The 18066-nt window shown below is 39.8% G+C and overlaps 1 protein-coding gene across 1 annotated transcript; it reads left to right on the plus strand.

The window, feature by feature from the left end:
* The first annotated feature begins 14176 nt into the window (after positions 1 to 14176).
* Positions 14177 to 15106, plus strand: LOC142665072 (olfactory receptor 12D1-like). Its single transcript, XM_075844614.1, has one exon. The coding sequence runs from the start codon at positions 14177 to 14179 to the stop codon at positions 15104 to 15106; it is 930 nt and encodes a 309-aa protein (XP_075700729.1).
* Positions 15107 to 18066: the final 2960 nt, after the last annotated feature.

Consider the following 18066-nt stretch of genomic DNA (forward strand, 5'->3'; position numbering starts at 1 on the left):
CCGTTTTCTGGGAGTTTACGGGCCGAAAAACGGCCGAAAATAGGCCGTGTGAACATACCCTAAGACAGGGGTTTCAAACTCGGCCGGGTAAGTGGGCCACATATAGAAAAAATGTGAAGTTGATGGGCCGCATTACTTTAAAATTTGATATATTACAAAATTATTGTTAATTAATTAGTTATTTGAACTACTATAACACTATATTACTATAATACCACATTACTATAATAATAGCGCTAGGTTTAAACTTACCGGAAATTTACGAGATTTCTCCACGTGCTTATTTCAACAATCCACTTTTACAGTTTAAGTGTCGCTAAATGTAGTCCGGCAGGTCAGTTGGCAGCGTTTGGCAGACACACAAATGTCAAAATTAGGCAGCCCCTTTTTAGATCGTGCCACAGAGCCCTCTATAGATACTGCCACAGTGCGTTCTGTAGATACTGCCACAGTGCCCAGTATGTAGATGCTGTCACAGTGCCCTCTGTAGATGCTGTCACAGTGACCTCTGTGGATGCTGTCACAGTGTCCTCTGTAGATAATGTCACAGTGCCCTCTGTAGATAATGCCACATTGCTCTCTGTAGATAATGCCACAGTGCCCTCTATAGATAATGCCACAGTGCCCTCTGTAGATAATGCCACAGTGCCCTCTGTAGATAATGCCACACACCCCTTGTAGATAGTACCACAGACACCCCAAGTAGATAGCTCCATTGGGGCTCCCTCTAGGAGTGAAATCCCCAGCCAGAGCATTGCCGATGCTTTGGCCAGGGATTCCTCTGCTGGAGGAGCCCCTGATGTCACTGTTCATACACAGTGACATCATGGGATCCTCCTGGACCGGAATGTGATGTCAGGGACAACCCCAGAGCCGGTGTCCCAGAGCGGAGCACTGGTATAGGCTCTGCTCTGGAACTCTGGGGAAGCAACTGACATCAGTGTCCATATATGGACAGTGATGTCATGGGATTGCCCAGAGCTGGAGTCCCGGAGCAGAGTCGCTTCAAGCACCCTGCCTGGGATTCCAGCTCTTCTCCTGACATCACTGTTCATATATGGATAGAGATGTCAGGGGCAACCCCAGAGCTGGAGTCCTGGGCAGAGCGCTACTAGCACTCCTACTAGGACTCCAGCTGTGCTCCTGACATCGCTGTCCAGTTCTGGGGAAGCCCTAGACATCGCTGTCCATATGTGGACAGCGATGTCAGGGGATTCCAGAGAGTCACGGAGCACAACCTATACTAGCGTTCTGCCTGGGACTCTGGCTCTGGGGAAGCCCCAGACATTGCGTGTCCATTCATGGACAGCGATGTCAGGGGATTCCACAGAGTCCCGGAGCAGAGCCTATGCTAGCGCTCTGCCCGGGACTCTGCTCTGGGGAAGACCCTGACAAAAACTGTCCATATATGGACACGCGATGTCAGGGAATTCCAGAGAGTCCCGGAGCAGAGCCTATGCTAGTGCTCTGCTTGGGACTTCGCTCTGAGTACCAGAGCAGAGCCGATACAAGCGGCTCTGTGTCCCACGGGCCGCAGATGACAGCCTCACAATGGCGGATTATAATATGGGCGTTTCGAGCGGTCGCCCGGGGCCCGAGGCTGCCAGGGGGCACATCGGGGGCCGAGGCTGCCAGGTGGCCCATCGCGGCCCGAACCGCCCATCGCGGCCGAACCGCGCTGCCCGCTTCCAACTGAATCTGCATCCGCAGGACGCAGATTCAGTTGGGTTGAATGCTGGAGCCTCGCTCCAGCATTCACTCTGTCGTGAGCGGCTCGGTGCAGGCAGGCGCGATGTAGTGACGTCATCACGCCTGTCTGCACGGAGTCACTCACAGCACAGTGCAGAGGAGGAGAAGCATCGCATCCCCCACCGTCGTGGGAACCGGGATAGGTAAGTAATTATGTTTTCTTTTTTATTAGGTACGTACATATGGGGCATTATGCTGTGTCAGCTATGGGGCATTATACTGTGTCACCTCTATGGGGCATTATGCTGTGTCTTCTATGGGGCATTATGCTGTGTCTTCTATGGGGCATTATACTGTGTCAGCTATGGGGCATTATACTGTGTAAGCTATGGGGCATTATACTGTGTCACCTCTATGGGGCATTATACTGTGTCAGCTATGGGGCATTATGCTGTGTCTTCTATGGGGCATTATACTGTGTCAGCTATGGGGCATTATGCTGTGTCAGCTATGGGGCATTATACTGTGTCAGCTATGGGGCATTATACTGTGTCAGCTATGGGGCATTATGCTGTGTCAGCTATGGGGCATTATGCTGTGTCAGCTATGGGGCATTATACTGTGTCAGCTATGGGGCATTATGCTGTGTCAGCTATGGGGCATTATGCTGTGTCAGCTATGGGGCATTATACTGTGTCAGCTATGGGGCATTATGCTGTGTCAGCTATGGGGCATTATACTGTGTCACCTCTATGGGGCATTATACTGTGTCAGCTATGGGGCATTATGCTGTGTCTCCTATGGGGCATTATGCTGTGTCTTCTATGGGGCATTATACTGTGTCAGCTATGGGGCATTATACTGTGTCAGCTATGGGGCATTATACTGTGTCAGCTATGGGGCATTATACTGTGTCACCTCTATGGGGCATTAGACTGTGTCAGCTATGGGGAATTATACTGTGTCAGCTATGGGGCATTATACTGTGTCGCAGCTATAGGGGCATTATACTGTGTCGCAGCTATAGGGGCATTAGACTGTGTCAGCTATGGGGAATTATACTGTGTCAGCTATGGGGCATTATACTGTGTCGCAGCTATAGGGGCATTATACTGTGTCGCAGCTATAGGGGCATTATACTGTGTCGCAGCTATAGGGGCATTATACTGTGTCACAGCTATAGGGGCATTATACTGTGTCGCAGCTATGGGGGCATTATACTGTGTCGCAGCTATGGAGGCATTATACTGTGTCGCAGCTATGGGCATTATACTGTGTCGCAGCTATGGAGGCATTATACTGTGTCGCAGCTATGGACATTATACTATGTCGCAGCTATGGAGGCATTATACTGTGTCGCAGCTATGGTGCATTATACTGTGTCGCAGCTATAGGATCATTATACTGTGTCAGCTATGGGGCATTATACTGTGTCAGCTATGGGGAATTATACTGTGTCGCAGCTATGGGGCATTATACTATGTCGCAGCTATGGAGGCATTATACTGTGTCATAGGACCCCTTCTGAAAAACCCAATGAGTAGAAGAAATATAACTGTACAATGCAGGCTTTAATGGAGATCACATTCTCTACCCAGAACCCGACCATCATTTTTGGTACTGTCACAGAAGAAAAGCAGATGTCCAGAAATGAAAGATTGGCCAAGAAAAAGTACATCGGGGAATGAAGGGAAGGCTCTCTGGTGGCCAAAATGATGATGACGACATTACCCATAATATCAAGCTGGTAGAAGAAGAGAACAAAAATAAACAGGAGCTTCTGAAGCCAGGGCAAGTCCGTGAGTCCGACGAGGATGAAGTCAGATACTGATGTCCTGTTCAAAGGTTCCATCATTTCAACTGCAAAAAATTTATTTATTACTATTGATTCTTCAAATCTTGTAGATTGTAACTCCTCGTGGGCAGCATCCTCTTTCCATCTGTTCCAGTCTGTAATTCTTGACAATTGTTCTTGTGATTTTTATTGTCTCATGTTATGTACTATAACCCTTTTTCATATGGACAGCACTCAGGAATTAATAGCGCTTTAAAATAAATAATAGGGGTAATATTATTAATAATAATAATAATAATAATGATAATAATAATCAAGTAAGGACACATGAATTTGACATATTATTTTCCGTAACCCCCATTCACTTCTATCGGAGTTTGCGGAAACAGTGTAGCTAAGCGAGTTTGCTGTATGATTTTAAGAATAAAGGTCTTGAAATTATCTTAATTATGTAAAAGTATTTCATTCACTTACATTTTTTTTTTTATATTTGTGCCTTTATACTAGAGATAGCTGTTCCAGATTTCGGTGAATCCGACACCTAAAACTGAAGGGGTGTTCACTTTGTAAAATCCAAGTACGTCCGTGCAATGGTGTTCCGGACAGATTTTGCTTCAAACTGCCTGATTTACAGCAGGGCAAGGAAGCCTGGTTCCCTGTTTTATTGTTCAGCATTTGGGGAGTGGTTTTTACTTACCATTCCTTGCTCCTCTGGACAGGTCCTCTTCACCTCTCTTCAGGTCCTCTTCACTTCACATCTTGATGCCAGGAGGCATGAGGACTTTCTCTGCGCCAACGCCCAGGTAAGAAGAGGGCTGCAGCAAGGAATGGTAAGTAAATGTGGGGGTCTGGTGTCTAAATTTATTTTGAAGTCTGGGTTTGTCACTGTCATTTTATGCCACCTGCAGCAAGTTTGTGTGTAAAATTTGTGGTCTGCTAGATCTGCCCCGGTCCCCTGTAAGTGCTATAATTGTGTAATGGAAGAGTAACTGAGTGCTGAAGTGTGTGGCTTATAAAAATCACCTATCCTCTGTTGTGTCACTCACCAAAGAGATCCAAAGTGCCCCTGGAAGTGACATCAGCACAAAAACTGTGTGCCCAGAGCTTCATAAAATGGGTTTTCCATGGTCGCTGCACACAAGTCTAAGATCACCATGCACAATGCCAAGCGGCTGCTAGAGTCGTGTAAAGCACATCGTCACTAAACTGTAGAGCACCGGAAACTGTCTGGAGGAGTGATGAATTACATCTAACTATCTGGCAGTCGGATGAATCAACCTGGGTTTGGCAAATGCCAGGAGAACTCTACCTACCAGAATGCATAATGCCTATTATAAAATAGGGATAATAGTCTGGGTCTAATTTCTGGGTTATGCCCCTTATTTCCAGTGATGGGTAATGGTAACACTACAGCATACCAAGACATTTTATACAACTGTATGCTTCCAACTTTGTGGAAAAAGTTTGGCACACCACAGACACACTCCAAAATCTTGTGGAAACCCTGGGGCCAGAATTAACTTTGGGTTCATGTGGGCATCTCTAGGGGCATTTGTGTGCCATAGTATATCTCTTGGACATAGTAGTAATGGCACTATAACACTCTATGGCACAGTTTGTATTTCTGGGCAAATTATTGGTGGCATTGTAACTCTCTGGGGAACACTATATCTTTGTGGTCCAGTGTTTGTGGTACTATAACAATTTTTGGCACAGTATATATTTCTGAGGCACAGTATTGGCACTATAACTCTGTGGACCAGCTCAGTATAACGGTTAGATAAAGTTATAAACATTTTTCATTTAAAGATTTTCTATACTGACACACAGAAGAATGACATTGCCTATTTGATCCAGCGATCACCTGATCACCGAGAGTCCCTCAGCATGGCAGAGCTGCCGGGTTTTAGCAGACCCAGATAAGCAATGTCAAAGACTGATGTCACCACGGGGGTTGGTTTTTGACTGTAACTGGATCTTCTATGGATGCCCAAGTTACAGTGGAAACCGGCAAAATAAAAAATAATATATGTATAAATTGTGCATGTCCCCCCAGAGGTCTTTTACGACCTCTTAGGGGACATATTTTGTGCAAATAAATATATATATATATATATATGTATATAAAATTTATATACATATATATATATATATATATATATATATATATATATACACACAGAAAAATAGGTAAAATATATCAAATAAAATGCAAATAAAAAAAAAAATTGAAAACACATACACTACTCACACCAACTCAAATCATTGCCATTTCCACCCCGATCACTTGAGACTATACATATTATAAATGTCTGCCTGTAAAGACTAAAAACCCTCTGACAATAGGATGGATCAAGAATTAACAGCTTTAATTCTACTCTTACCCAAGTGTGTGACAGTGTTCAGCATATCTGTAAATGATGGTCTGAATATAGAAATACACCAAGCTATATATACAGTATATACAGTATATACATGATAAGAACTCCCTATGTACAATAGAAATCACTGAGGGAATTGGTATATGGGGACAGATTTGCATTCCCAGAGTCAGTGATTAAAAGTCGATTCCAAGCAATTAATATATATTTTTATAAGAACTATTTTTAACCCCTTCCTGTAAATGTATGGTGCTGTCAGCTGAAACCTAAAGCGGATCGGTCAGATATTTACGCTGCCCTGTCTGATTTTAGCGTTCCGTCACTCAGCCACTGTAAAGCAGTTATTGAGGATTTAGAAGTTATACTTGCGGCGTACGACCAACACCGCAAGTATGAGTCCCGGTATATTAATTTTGTTCATGCTGCCCCCGCCTCCCCAACCCTCCAGCCGCATAGTGGGAAAACTATCATTTAGTGGCTGGAGGGCGGGTGAAAGGCATGAATGTATGAATATATTTGGACGTATAGTTTCGGCGATGGCAATCGCTGCAAGTATAGGTTCTAAATACTCAATTATTACTATTATTTATGTGGGGGCCAAAAAGTATTAGCAGTGTAGTCACTGCAGTATGTGAGTCCACTCGCTAATATACATTCCGGTCCCCAGTTGCGCTTATTCTGAGATACAGATTTTTATAGGGCTGTCGGGGGACCGGAAGTCTAGTTGCACAGCGTTGTTTGATGACGATACGACTCTTCATCACGTGACCGACCGTACTCGAATTAATCGATGCACTACTGCTACTGCTTGTACATAGAGTACATCGTCATCAAAGAAGACTGTGCAACTAGACTCCCGGTCCCCCGGTAGTGCTTTAAAATCAATGGAAATTTCAGAATCAGTGCGGCGGGGGACTGGGATGTATATTAGGGAGTGTCACGATACTGTTGTATTAAGCTGGGTCCTTTTAGCTGAAGAGCAACTATACAGATGCAGCAGGTCGTCAGATGAAGCCGGGTCGGTATACAAGCAGGTAGATGTTCCAACAGGAGCAAGTGCAAGGCAGCAGGAACAGAGCAAACAGATACTCAAGCAAAGGCTATATTCAGGAAGTACCTATTTATAGGCCCAAACAGGAAACAGGAACCAAAACTGCCCATCTTGGAAAAGGGCAAGTTCAGTGGGTTATAGTGGCCTCTTGTGGCTGGAGGTGGTAATGGCTGATGATATTCCTAACACATATGCTGCAGTGAGTACACTGCTATTCACTTTTGGTCCCCACATAACCCCTTTAACATTACCTAATAAGTGACAGCATACCGAATTGAGACAGGGCAGCATAAATATCTGACCGATCCTATTTAACAGCACCGGACATTACCGGAAATGTGATCATGGTGGCTATACAATCACCCTGGGGGAGGCGTCTGTGATTTACGGCAAAAACTCTAATACCAAACTTTTAACCCTTGTGATGACAGAAATGCTTTAGAATACATTCCTTTACATTATACAGGAAGTAAAAATACAGAATGTTAAAGTATATTTGTGAGACAAAATATAGAAAGAATGAAATAAAGTTTAATAAAATAATCATCAAACAAAAACAATAATAAATTTAATAATTTTTTTTGAAAACGGAACAGTTTTTAATTATTTTAGTCATTAGGTTAAGCTCACACGGATCGGCCCTGACAAGGTCGCAACGAGGCCAACAACCGCGCTGGCACTATGTAGGCGTGGCTGTCAAATACCTTGTTAAGGGGAATTCCGGTTACATGCTCATGCGCACTACTGCTCCATTAATTCTCTATGGGAGCGCCGGAGATAGCCGAGTGCAGTGTTCGGCATTTTCCGGCGCTGCCATAGAGAATGAACATGGGGTAACGTGTTGTAACTTGCAAAATCGTGCGGCCGTAGAAAGTGTATTTTGCAGATAAAGGAACGGTTTACCCGCATTAACGTGCGGCCACTAACAGGCTGTTTGACAGCCGCACCGAACATGGTGCTGGGGCGGTTGTTGGAGGAGTATGATGCTCTGAAGTGTACTAAAGCACCTTTATTCTATCGATTGGTTTGGATGACCCAGCTATGGCATGTCCGGAGATAGGAACATGCACTCAAAGGTAGTTTAACCCTTTTACTGCCAAGGTTCTTGAACAATTTTCACACTTCTGACATGCACAAATAAAACCTGAGTGATTAGTTAGTTTTGTGAAAAATGTAAAAAAGGTTTGTGGCTAAAAGTCTGACCCATGCAGAGTCTTAACACACAGAACCTACTAAAAATAAAAGTTCTAGATGTTCAGAGGTTATACATGTCTCTTATGCCTCTGTACATGAGCATGTCTTCACATAGTCATGAAGGGACCAGATTTAATGTCCTACTTAGTAGTTACAGTCATAGTTACATCGTTGATAAGGTTGAAAAAAGACACAGGTCCATCAAATCCAACCTATAATCCTACCGTGTTGATCCAGAGGAAGGCAAAACCCCTTGAGGTGGATGACAATTGCCTCATTAGGGGAAAATCCCCCCCTGACTCCAAATACGGCAATCAGAATAAATCCCTGAATCAACGTCCCATCTCCAGAATCTAGTACTCATAACTTGTAATATTCGATTTTTCAAGAAAGGCATCAAGGTCATAACTACATAAATGCAACTTTGCCATGAACAGTGATTCAAGGATCAAGAAAGCGACCCAAAGGGGACCATTTATTCACAAAAAGTTTAAGGTACCCCACCGAGCCTATAGTCAACACCTCCTTTCTGTGCGAGCATTGACAAATGGATGTTAGAATTCCTTTTGTCAAAGGGCTGTGTCCTTACATACTGACAGTCTCCAACCATTACTGGCAGTATCACACTGTGTAGGGACAAATTCTTACAATGGGAATGGTAACACGCATTTGTCTATTAGACCTGGGCTACACAAAGACATGCCAGGAGAGGGGACAGATTCTCTGTAAATCCAGTGATTCACAGGTGACGTCTTCTCTGATGGAAGTTGTTCTCTTTTCTTGTCCATCTACACACAGACCGTTATGGCGACTTCTCTAGACTGCAGAATTTTCTTTGCCCCTCACTTCGGCAACCATTTTTCAGCCTCTATGACAACACAAAAATTTAGAAACCAAACCCCCTAAATTGTTTGACACCCCAGACCAGATCCCCAAGTTATTCCAGACCGCAGACCAGAACCCTAAGCAAATTCAGACCCCAAACCCATACATTAACTCAGACTAATAAATTCTGACCCCCAAACCCTTGAATACACATTGACCCCAGACCTTCTAAACTATTACAGTCCCCAGACCAGACCCCCCTAAACTAATACAGACCCCAGAACAAGCACCCTAAATACAGACCCAGGCCCCTAAATACAGACCCCCATACCGGACCCCCTAAACTAGTACAAACCCCAGACTTAACCCCCTAAACTAATACAGACCCTGGACCTAACCGCCTTATCTAATACAAACCCAAGGCCAGGACATACACAAAGCAATTTTGTTGTGGTTTTTGCCGCAATTTGCACTGCAGTGTGCGTTTAAACTATGGTGATCCGCCACTGTTTACCATGCATGCCTACATGCTCATGATGTCCAAAAACCCTATCAAAATAGTTGGAATGCAAAGGCTGGTCTTAATATAAAATGTGGGAAAGTAACAATGTCCAGATTGTATAGTCTTACTCAGCTACTTACAGTCATGACCTCTTTCATTCATCTGTGTGACAATCAAGAACTATATGTGAAAAAAATGCTTGAAATTTCATGTTTGTGGATACGACTTCCATCTAAGAGGATTACTCACAAAATCTGCTATAAAAATAAAGCAACTGGTGGGGCCATTTCTCATATATTGGTGTGCCCAGTAAAAAGGTTTCATGAGTGCCCCCACATTTTTTTTTTAACATACATTGGTGGGAAAGCTTTTGACTTACTGTTGACATCTTCTCTCATTGTAGTCATTCACACTTGCCCAGACCTCCATGAAGACCATACAGCCATTGCTAATTTCTGCAGACTTTACTGGTCAGACATCTTTGACTCCTCACTTTTCATCACCCTCCCCACCTTTTCCCCAACCTCTACACAAAGTTTCCATTCTGCTGTTACCCCCAATCACCCCATTACTGTACCTGCTCTGTTGCACAGTCCCCCCAGACACTGTACTTAATATTGGAGCAAATGAAAAAAATCCATCAACAGAAATATTGATGTCACAACTATAATTTCCCCCCAAAAAATAATAGTGCCACACAGATAGTGACCTTAAAGTAATAGATAGATGTAAATTAACAGTTTAGTAAAAACCCTAAAAAGAGATACCTCAAAGCTAGCAAGATTGACAGACAGAGAGCAGTAACTTGAAACTCAAGGGCCGTGATTCAAAACCTGTACCAGGGCCACCCTACCATCATTTTCAATGTAGTAGAGGGGCATTTGAGCTCCAACTGGCACCAGGGTTCTGCGTTGAATAGTCTTATCAATGGACCTTCATGATGCAGTGCCAGCTAATGAAAAAAAACTAAGCAAGTGACCTTAAGATGATAAGCAAGTGACCTTAAAGGATTATTCCCAACCTAGACATTTATGTCATATCGACAGGATATGCCATAAATGTCTGATAGTTACGGGTCTTAGCTCTGGGACTCACACCCATATTGAGAACTGGGGTTATCCGAACCCCGTCTCGCGTGGTGAGGTGGCCATTGCCTGTAGATTCCAGGCGGCGACTAGTGGAAAGGAGATTGCGCATGCACGCGGCTCTCTCCGTTCTGTTGTATGGGAGTTACAGAAACAGCTGAGCAGCACAGTGGTGATAACTCAGACTATGCTAAGCTCATGGAAATATACAAGCTGTGTTTTGTTTTTTTTGTCCCTTTTTTATGTTCTTTCCTGTCGATATGTCTTAAATGTCTAAGTTCGAAATGCCCCTAATGACTTTTTACTGTTTCTAACTATCAAATGTTTTTAATTCATCATGATACCATAATATATATGTATATATATATATATATATATATATATATATATATATATATATATATATATATATATATATATAGGCAGACCTTGTTTATACCATGTACCCCCTGGGTGAAGTGTGGCTTTTGGTGCAGGGTATTCCCCATGTCATGACCCCTCACATAGTCTCTGATTGGTGGTAATAGCGCTACAGGAACGGCAGGAAAATGTGCAGTAAAGCCAAAGTGATGAAGTCACAAAAGTAGCCAAGGTTCATCATTGGAAGCCAGCAGTCAACGTAAAGACCGGAACTGGGAATGGCGAGTCAAGAACAGTCAACAGGAAGAGACAAGGCACAAAGACACTTAGACAGTGAATATCAGGAAATGCGGGTTTTCAATCATCCCCCTAAGCGACGTCTTTCGGGAGCATCGGTTTCCATGACAAATGGCGTGGTTGGCCGATATGCACAGGGTGGTGGGGAGTGCCGAGCAGAGAATGGTAGCTGTGATAGGTAAGTAATCACACTCGATATATAACTGCATAATAGCTATACAGTCATTTGTCCAGCCTCTTTCTAATGGTAGACTCGTGCACTTGGACATCAGTTGTGGCAACATCTACCTGTAGGTCCTGTGATGAAGTTTGGGAGAAATCTTTTGGCGTCTACTCTCTCTGGCTGAACACCATGGGATATCCTAGCGGCAGTTGTCCGAAATCTTCTCCACTTGTAGATGATCTTCTGGACAGTGGAATCATTGAGGTCCATTTATTTGGTGCTCTTTTTAACTCCCATTCCAGGCTCATAGGCATCTATCACCCTCTTTCTGAAGGCCTCAGTGAGCTCTTGGATCTAGACATGGTGATACCAAAAACCAACAACAAAGAGCAAACTAAACTAAACATCTGAGGAGCAAATAAGCCTCTGTTCATATCACTTTCAGTGTGTACACCCAACACTCTTATGACAAATATTCCATTATAGGCTATGGATATGTTTGAATATATTTGGATATGGATATGTTTGACGAGCATAACTTAAGACCAAACATGGTGTGAACATAGCCAGAAGGCAGGTACCTCCAAGATCCTGTCTATCAATAGTCCAAAAATTTGCACCTAATCTGGTTCAAAACATTCTAATACTAGCTCCATAGAGTAGGGGGTCTACTTAGTTTTACCACAATAGGAAATGGCATTGGAACTGTGGATTTTTTTGTTCATTAAATTATTGAAAATCAGTTTTTTACTGTTCTTTGGTATAAAGCTTGCAGCCCTTATTTAATGTCTTAAAAAACTCACAGCTGGCAATTGCGCCCCCTGCTCCGAAATTGTGATGAACATTAATGCAACTTAATTGGACTTTATTTTTTATGCTGCTATTGATGTGAATTGTGTTTTGTATTATGAACTATTGTAATCTTCCCCAGTCTATTAGGTCACAACTTTAAGTCGTCTTCTCTTTTGGTATGTATGCCTTTAAGGGAATGCAGTGCAGTCCCCAGATATTAATATTCCCAGAGACTCCTATTAGTTGCGTCACCAGGTTATATAGATCGCTATATATTACAGCTGTTATGGGGATTGTGGCCGTGTTCAATAAGAGAGGTTCCTCCTGTCATCATATCTTCATGTCACAGGCGTGCTGTATTAGTCATATGCATCAGATTACAGATCTTCTGGAAATAGAGAAATGGAACATTTACTATAAGTTGAATTTGTATGGAGACATTTTTCAATACAACCAGTTCTTAAAGGTACAGAAAGATCATGGTCTTCATTTTATTTCAGTGTACTTTTACATGGATCTAATAGTTCTAATAATATTCTATCTATCATCTATCTATCTATCTCATATATATCTATCTATCTCATATCTATCTATCTATCTATCTATCTATCTATCTATCTATCTATCTATCTATCTATCTATCTATCTATCTATCTATCTATCTATCTATCTATCTCATATCTATCTATCTATCTATCTATCTATCTATCTATCTATCTATCTATCTATCTATCTATCTATCTATCTATCTATCTATCTATCTATCTATCTCATATCTATCTATCTCATATCTATCTATCTATCTATCTATCTATCTATCTATCTATCTATCTATCTATCTATCTATCTATCTATCTATCTATCTATCTATCATCTATCTATCTATCTATCTATCTATCTATCTATCTATCTATCTATCTATCTATCTATCTATCTATCTATCTATCTATCTATCTATCTATCTATCTATCTCATATCTATCTATCTATCTATCTATCTATCTATCTATCTATCTATCTATCTATCTATCTATCTATCTATCTATCTATCTATCTATCTATCTATCTATCTATCTATCTATCTATCTCATATCTATCTATCTATCTATCTATCTATCTATCTATCTATCTATCTATCTATCTATCTATCTATCTATCTATCTCATATCTATCTATCTATCTATCTATCTATCTATCTATCTATCTATCTATCTATCTATCTATCTATCTATCTATCTATCTATCTCATATCTATCTATCTATCTATCTATCTATCTATCTATCTATCTATCTATCTATCTATCTATCTATCTATCTATCTATCTATCTATCTATCTATCTATCTATCCCATATCTATCTATCTATCTATCTATCTATCTATCATCTATCTATCTATCTATCTATCTATCTATCTATCTATCTATCTATCTATCTATCTATCTATCTATCTATCTATCTATCTATCTATCTATCTATCTATCTATCTATCTCTCATATCTCATATCTATCTATCTCATCTATCTATCTATCTATCTATCTATCTATCTATCTATCTATCTATCTATCTATCTATCTATCTATCTATCTATCTATCTATCATCTATCTATCTATCTATCTATCTATCTATCTATCTATCTATCTATCTATCTATCTATCTATCTATCTATTTATCTATCTATCTATCTATCTCATATCTATCTATCTATCTCATATCTATCTATCTATCTATCTATCTATCTATCTATCTATCTATCTATCTATCTATCTATCTATCTATCTATCTATCTATCTATCTATCTATCTATCTATCTATCTATCTCATCTATCTATCTATCTATCTATCTATCTATCTATCTATCTATCTATCTATCTATCTATCTATCTATCTATCTATCTATCTATCTATCTATCTATCTATCTATCTCGTGACCAGGATTCAAAGTTGAAATTTAACATTATTTATTAATCTTAAATAAAGTGGCGTAATTAATACAGATATATTTTTTTTTATTTTAGTTTTATTTCATTACTGAAGTACGTAATGGCAGCGTGGAATGGAACATCAATGACCGTGTTCATCCTCATTGGTATAACCGACCTGCCTTGGCTTCAAAAGCTCCTCTTTATTTTAGTCCTTTTCTTTTATATTCTTGATGTTTTGGGAAACCTCCTCATTGTGTGCCTAGTGATCCGGGATGTATCTCTCCACTCCCCAATGTACTTCCTACTGGCTAACCTTTCCTTTGTGGATATTTGCTTTTCCTCTATCACAGTTCCAAAGATGATGGTTGGGTTCTTCATGGAGAACACTATTACTCTTCAAGGTTGTGTTGCCCAAATGTATTTCTTTCACTTCTTGGGATGTACAGAAGGTATTCTGCTGGCATCCATGGGCTATGACAGATATGTTGCCATCTGCCACCCACTACGATATAGTACCCTAATGCGAAAAACTGTGTGTATTCAGTTGGTGTTAACTTCATGGATCATTGGCCTCACCACCTCACTAGTTCACGCAATAATGACATCGTATCTCCCGTTCTGCAGCTCAAACAAGGTCAAACACTTTTTCTGTGACGTGAAACCGGTAATAAAGTTGGCCTGTGTAGACATCCACCTCAATGAGATCTTACTGACTCACGTACTTGGTTTTCTAAGCACCAGCACTTTTTCCCTTACTACAATATCCTATTTTTATATAATCCTCAAACTTATGAAATTACGCTCATCACAAGGAAGGTCGAAAGCCTTCTCAACATGTTCTTCTCACCTGACAGTGGTCATCCTGTTTTATGGTACAGCTATGAGCACTTACCTCGGTCCTTCCTCCGAGAATTCCATAGAAAAAGACAAGATAGCGGCCGTATTGTTCACCGTTATCACTCCAGCAATGAATCCGGTAATATACGCGCTAAGAAATCAAGAGGTTAAAAAGTCAGTAAAAAAGTTCATTAAACGGGAACATTTCTAAATTCTCATTACGTTTATTCTATGGAAATGGAAATGATGGTAGTTCATACTGAGCTCACTAACCTTACAAATATATCTGATTAAAGTTATATATAAACTGATTTTTAATTCAAAGAGATTGTATAAGATTAGAAAAACATGGCTTCTTTCTTCTAGAAACAGCACCACCCTTGTACATGGGCGGTGTGTGGTATTACAGCTGAACAAAACTCTTTCAATGAGGCTGAACTGCAATACCACACGGTCCATGAATGATTGCCGCTGTTTCTAGAAGAAAGAAGTCGTGTTTTTCTAATTTCATGCAACCCTTATAGTATAATATATAATCAAATTAGAGCACAATTTCTCTTTAAAATTATATAAAATTGATTGTTAATCCATGAAAACCATGATCTGGGTGAATCAAGTGCTTAGAACACACAAACATAGTGAAGTATGAAGGGTACAAATTATGAAGGCTATTATCTATCTATCTATCTATCTATCTATCTATCTATCTATCTATCTATCATCTATCTATCTATCTATCTATCTATCTATCTATCTATCTATCTATCTATCTATCTATCTATCTATCTATCTATCTATCTATCTCATATCTATCTATCTATCTATCTATCTATCTATCTATCTATCTATCTATCTATCTATCTATCTATCTATCTATCTATCTATCTATCTATCTATCTATCTATCTATCTATCTATCTATCTATCTATCTATCTATCTATCTCATATTTATCTATTATCTATCTATCTATCTCATATCTATCTATCTATCTATCTATCTATCTATCTATCTATCTATCTATCTATCTATCTATCTATCTATCTATCTATCTATCTATCTATCTATCTATCTATCTATCTATCTATCTATCTATCTCATATCTATCTATCTATCTATCTATCTATCTATCTATCTATCTATCTATCTATCTATCTATCTATCTATCTATCTATCTATCTATCTCATATCTATCTATCTATCTATCTATCTATCTATCTATCTATCTATCTATCTATCTATCTATCTATCTATCTATCTATCTATCTATCTGTCTGTCTGTCTGTCTGTCTATCTATCTATCTATCTATCTATCTATCTATCTATCTATCTATCTATCTATCTATCTCATATCTATCTATCTATCTATCTATCTATCTATCTATCTATCTATCTATCTATCTATCTATCTATCTATCTATCTATCTATCTATCTATCTATCTATCATCTATCTATCTATCTATCTATCTATCTATCTATCTATCTATCTATCTATCTATCTATCTATCTATCTATCTATCTATCTATCTATCTATCGATATTGCAAATTGGAAAATGCCTCTACCTAGCTAATAATGGAGTAGCACCTAAGTAAACAAAAGAGAAATACATTAAAATCCTGCGCGACTAACTAATCAATGGTGAGAGTACACTGGCTATGTAACAGTTTGCAGCTAACTCAAAAAGAGAGAGTTGTATGTCCTGGACGGCCCAACATGCATTTTGCCGCAGCATTGTCCTTTAAAGTAATGTATATAATTCAATGTATGTAATAAAATGTGATTATTCATTATATCAGTTACAGAATCAACTATATGTATATATATATATATATATATATATATATATATATATATATATATGTGTATATGTATATATAGATATATATATATATAGCACACAAAAAATGGCGACAGCACACTGCCAACACTAATGTCACCTAAGTCGCTAAATATAAATAAATATGCATTACTGCTAAATCTACTTACAATAGGAAGGTTCTTAGCGCACATTTTGATAAAATTGTGTGAGCCCATCTGCCACGACAAGGCAACCTCTATAGGTGGGAACCTACTCTGCTCATACACCCAGAACTGGGACTAAGCCTACATATATATCTGGAGATGGTAGGAACCAGCATTAAACTAATTAAAATTACCCAGGGCAGAATGGGAGGAGTGCAGGATCAAAAATGGAGGCAGTCACTAATCCCACATATATGGATCACATAAATAAGACAAAAATTGAAACAGCACATTCCATCAAAATGAAACAAAACGTGTATAAATGTGCAAGAACGCCTGTGACTGCAAATATACAGCACACAAGAAAGTGGCGACAGCACACTGCAAACACTAATGCCACCTAAGCCGCTAAATATAAATAAATATGTATTACTGCTAAATCTACTTACAATAGGGAGGTTCTTAGCGCAAATTTTGATCAAATTGCGTTTGTCCACCCGCCTCCATTTTTTGATCTTGCACTCCTTCCATTCCGTCCTTGGGTAATTTAAATTAGTTTAATGCTGGTTCCTACTGTCCCTAAGAATATGTAGGTTTAGACCCAGTTCTGGGTGTATATGCAGCGTGGGTTCCCACCTCATATAGGTCGACTTGTCATGACAGGTGGGCTCACACAATTTGATCAAAATGTGCGCTAAGAACCTCCCTATAGTAAGTAGATTTAGCATGTAATGCATATTTATTTATATTTAGCGGCTTAGGTGTCATTGGTGTTTGAAGTGTGTGCCATTTTCTTCTGTGCTGTATGTTTGCAGTCACAGGCGTTCTTGCACCTGTATACAGGTTTTGCTTTATTTTGTTGGAATGTGCTGTTCAAATTTTTGTGTTGTTTATGTGATCTATACACACACACACACACACACACACACACACACACACACACACACACACACACACACACACACACATATATATATATATATATATATATGGAATTATTTGTGTCAATGAGGAGGTTTCCAGAAATGTGGGAACCTAGATTTATTAAAAGCTACCTTGAAATTTCCTAAAATAAATAAGTTTGTGAGCGAAATTTGTTACTAGAACTCCATTTGTTTTTGCCCGAAAGCTCAATGCGTATATGCGTGTCTTTCAGACACCTCCATTACTAACGCTGTTATACAGTAAAAAAACAAAACTTTATTGAA

The sequence above is a fragment of the Rhinoderma darwinii genome, chromosome 12, assembly GCF_050947455.1.
Source record: "Rhinoderma darwinii isolate aRhiDar2 chromosome 12, aRhiDar2.hap1, whole genome shotgun sequence".
Classification (NCBI taxonomy): domain Eukaryota; kingdom Metazoa; phylum Chordata; class Amphibia; order Anura; family Rhinodermatidae; genus Rhinoderma; species Rhinoderma darwinii.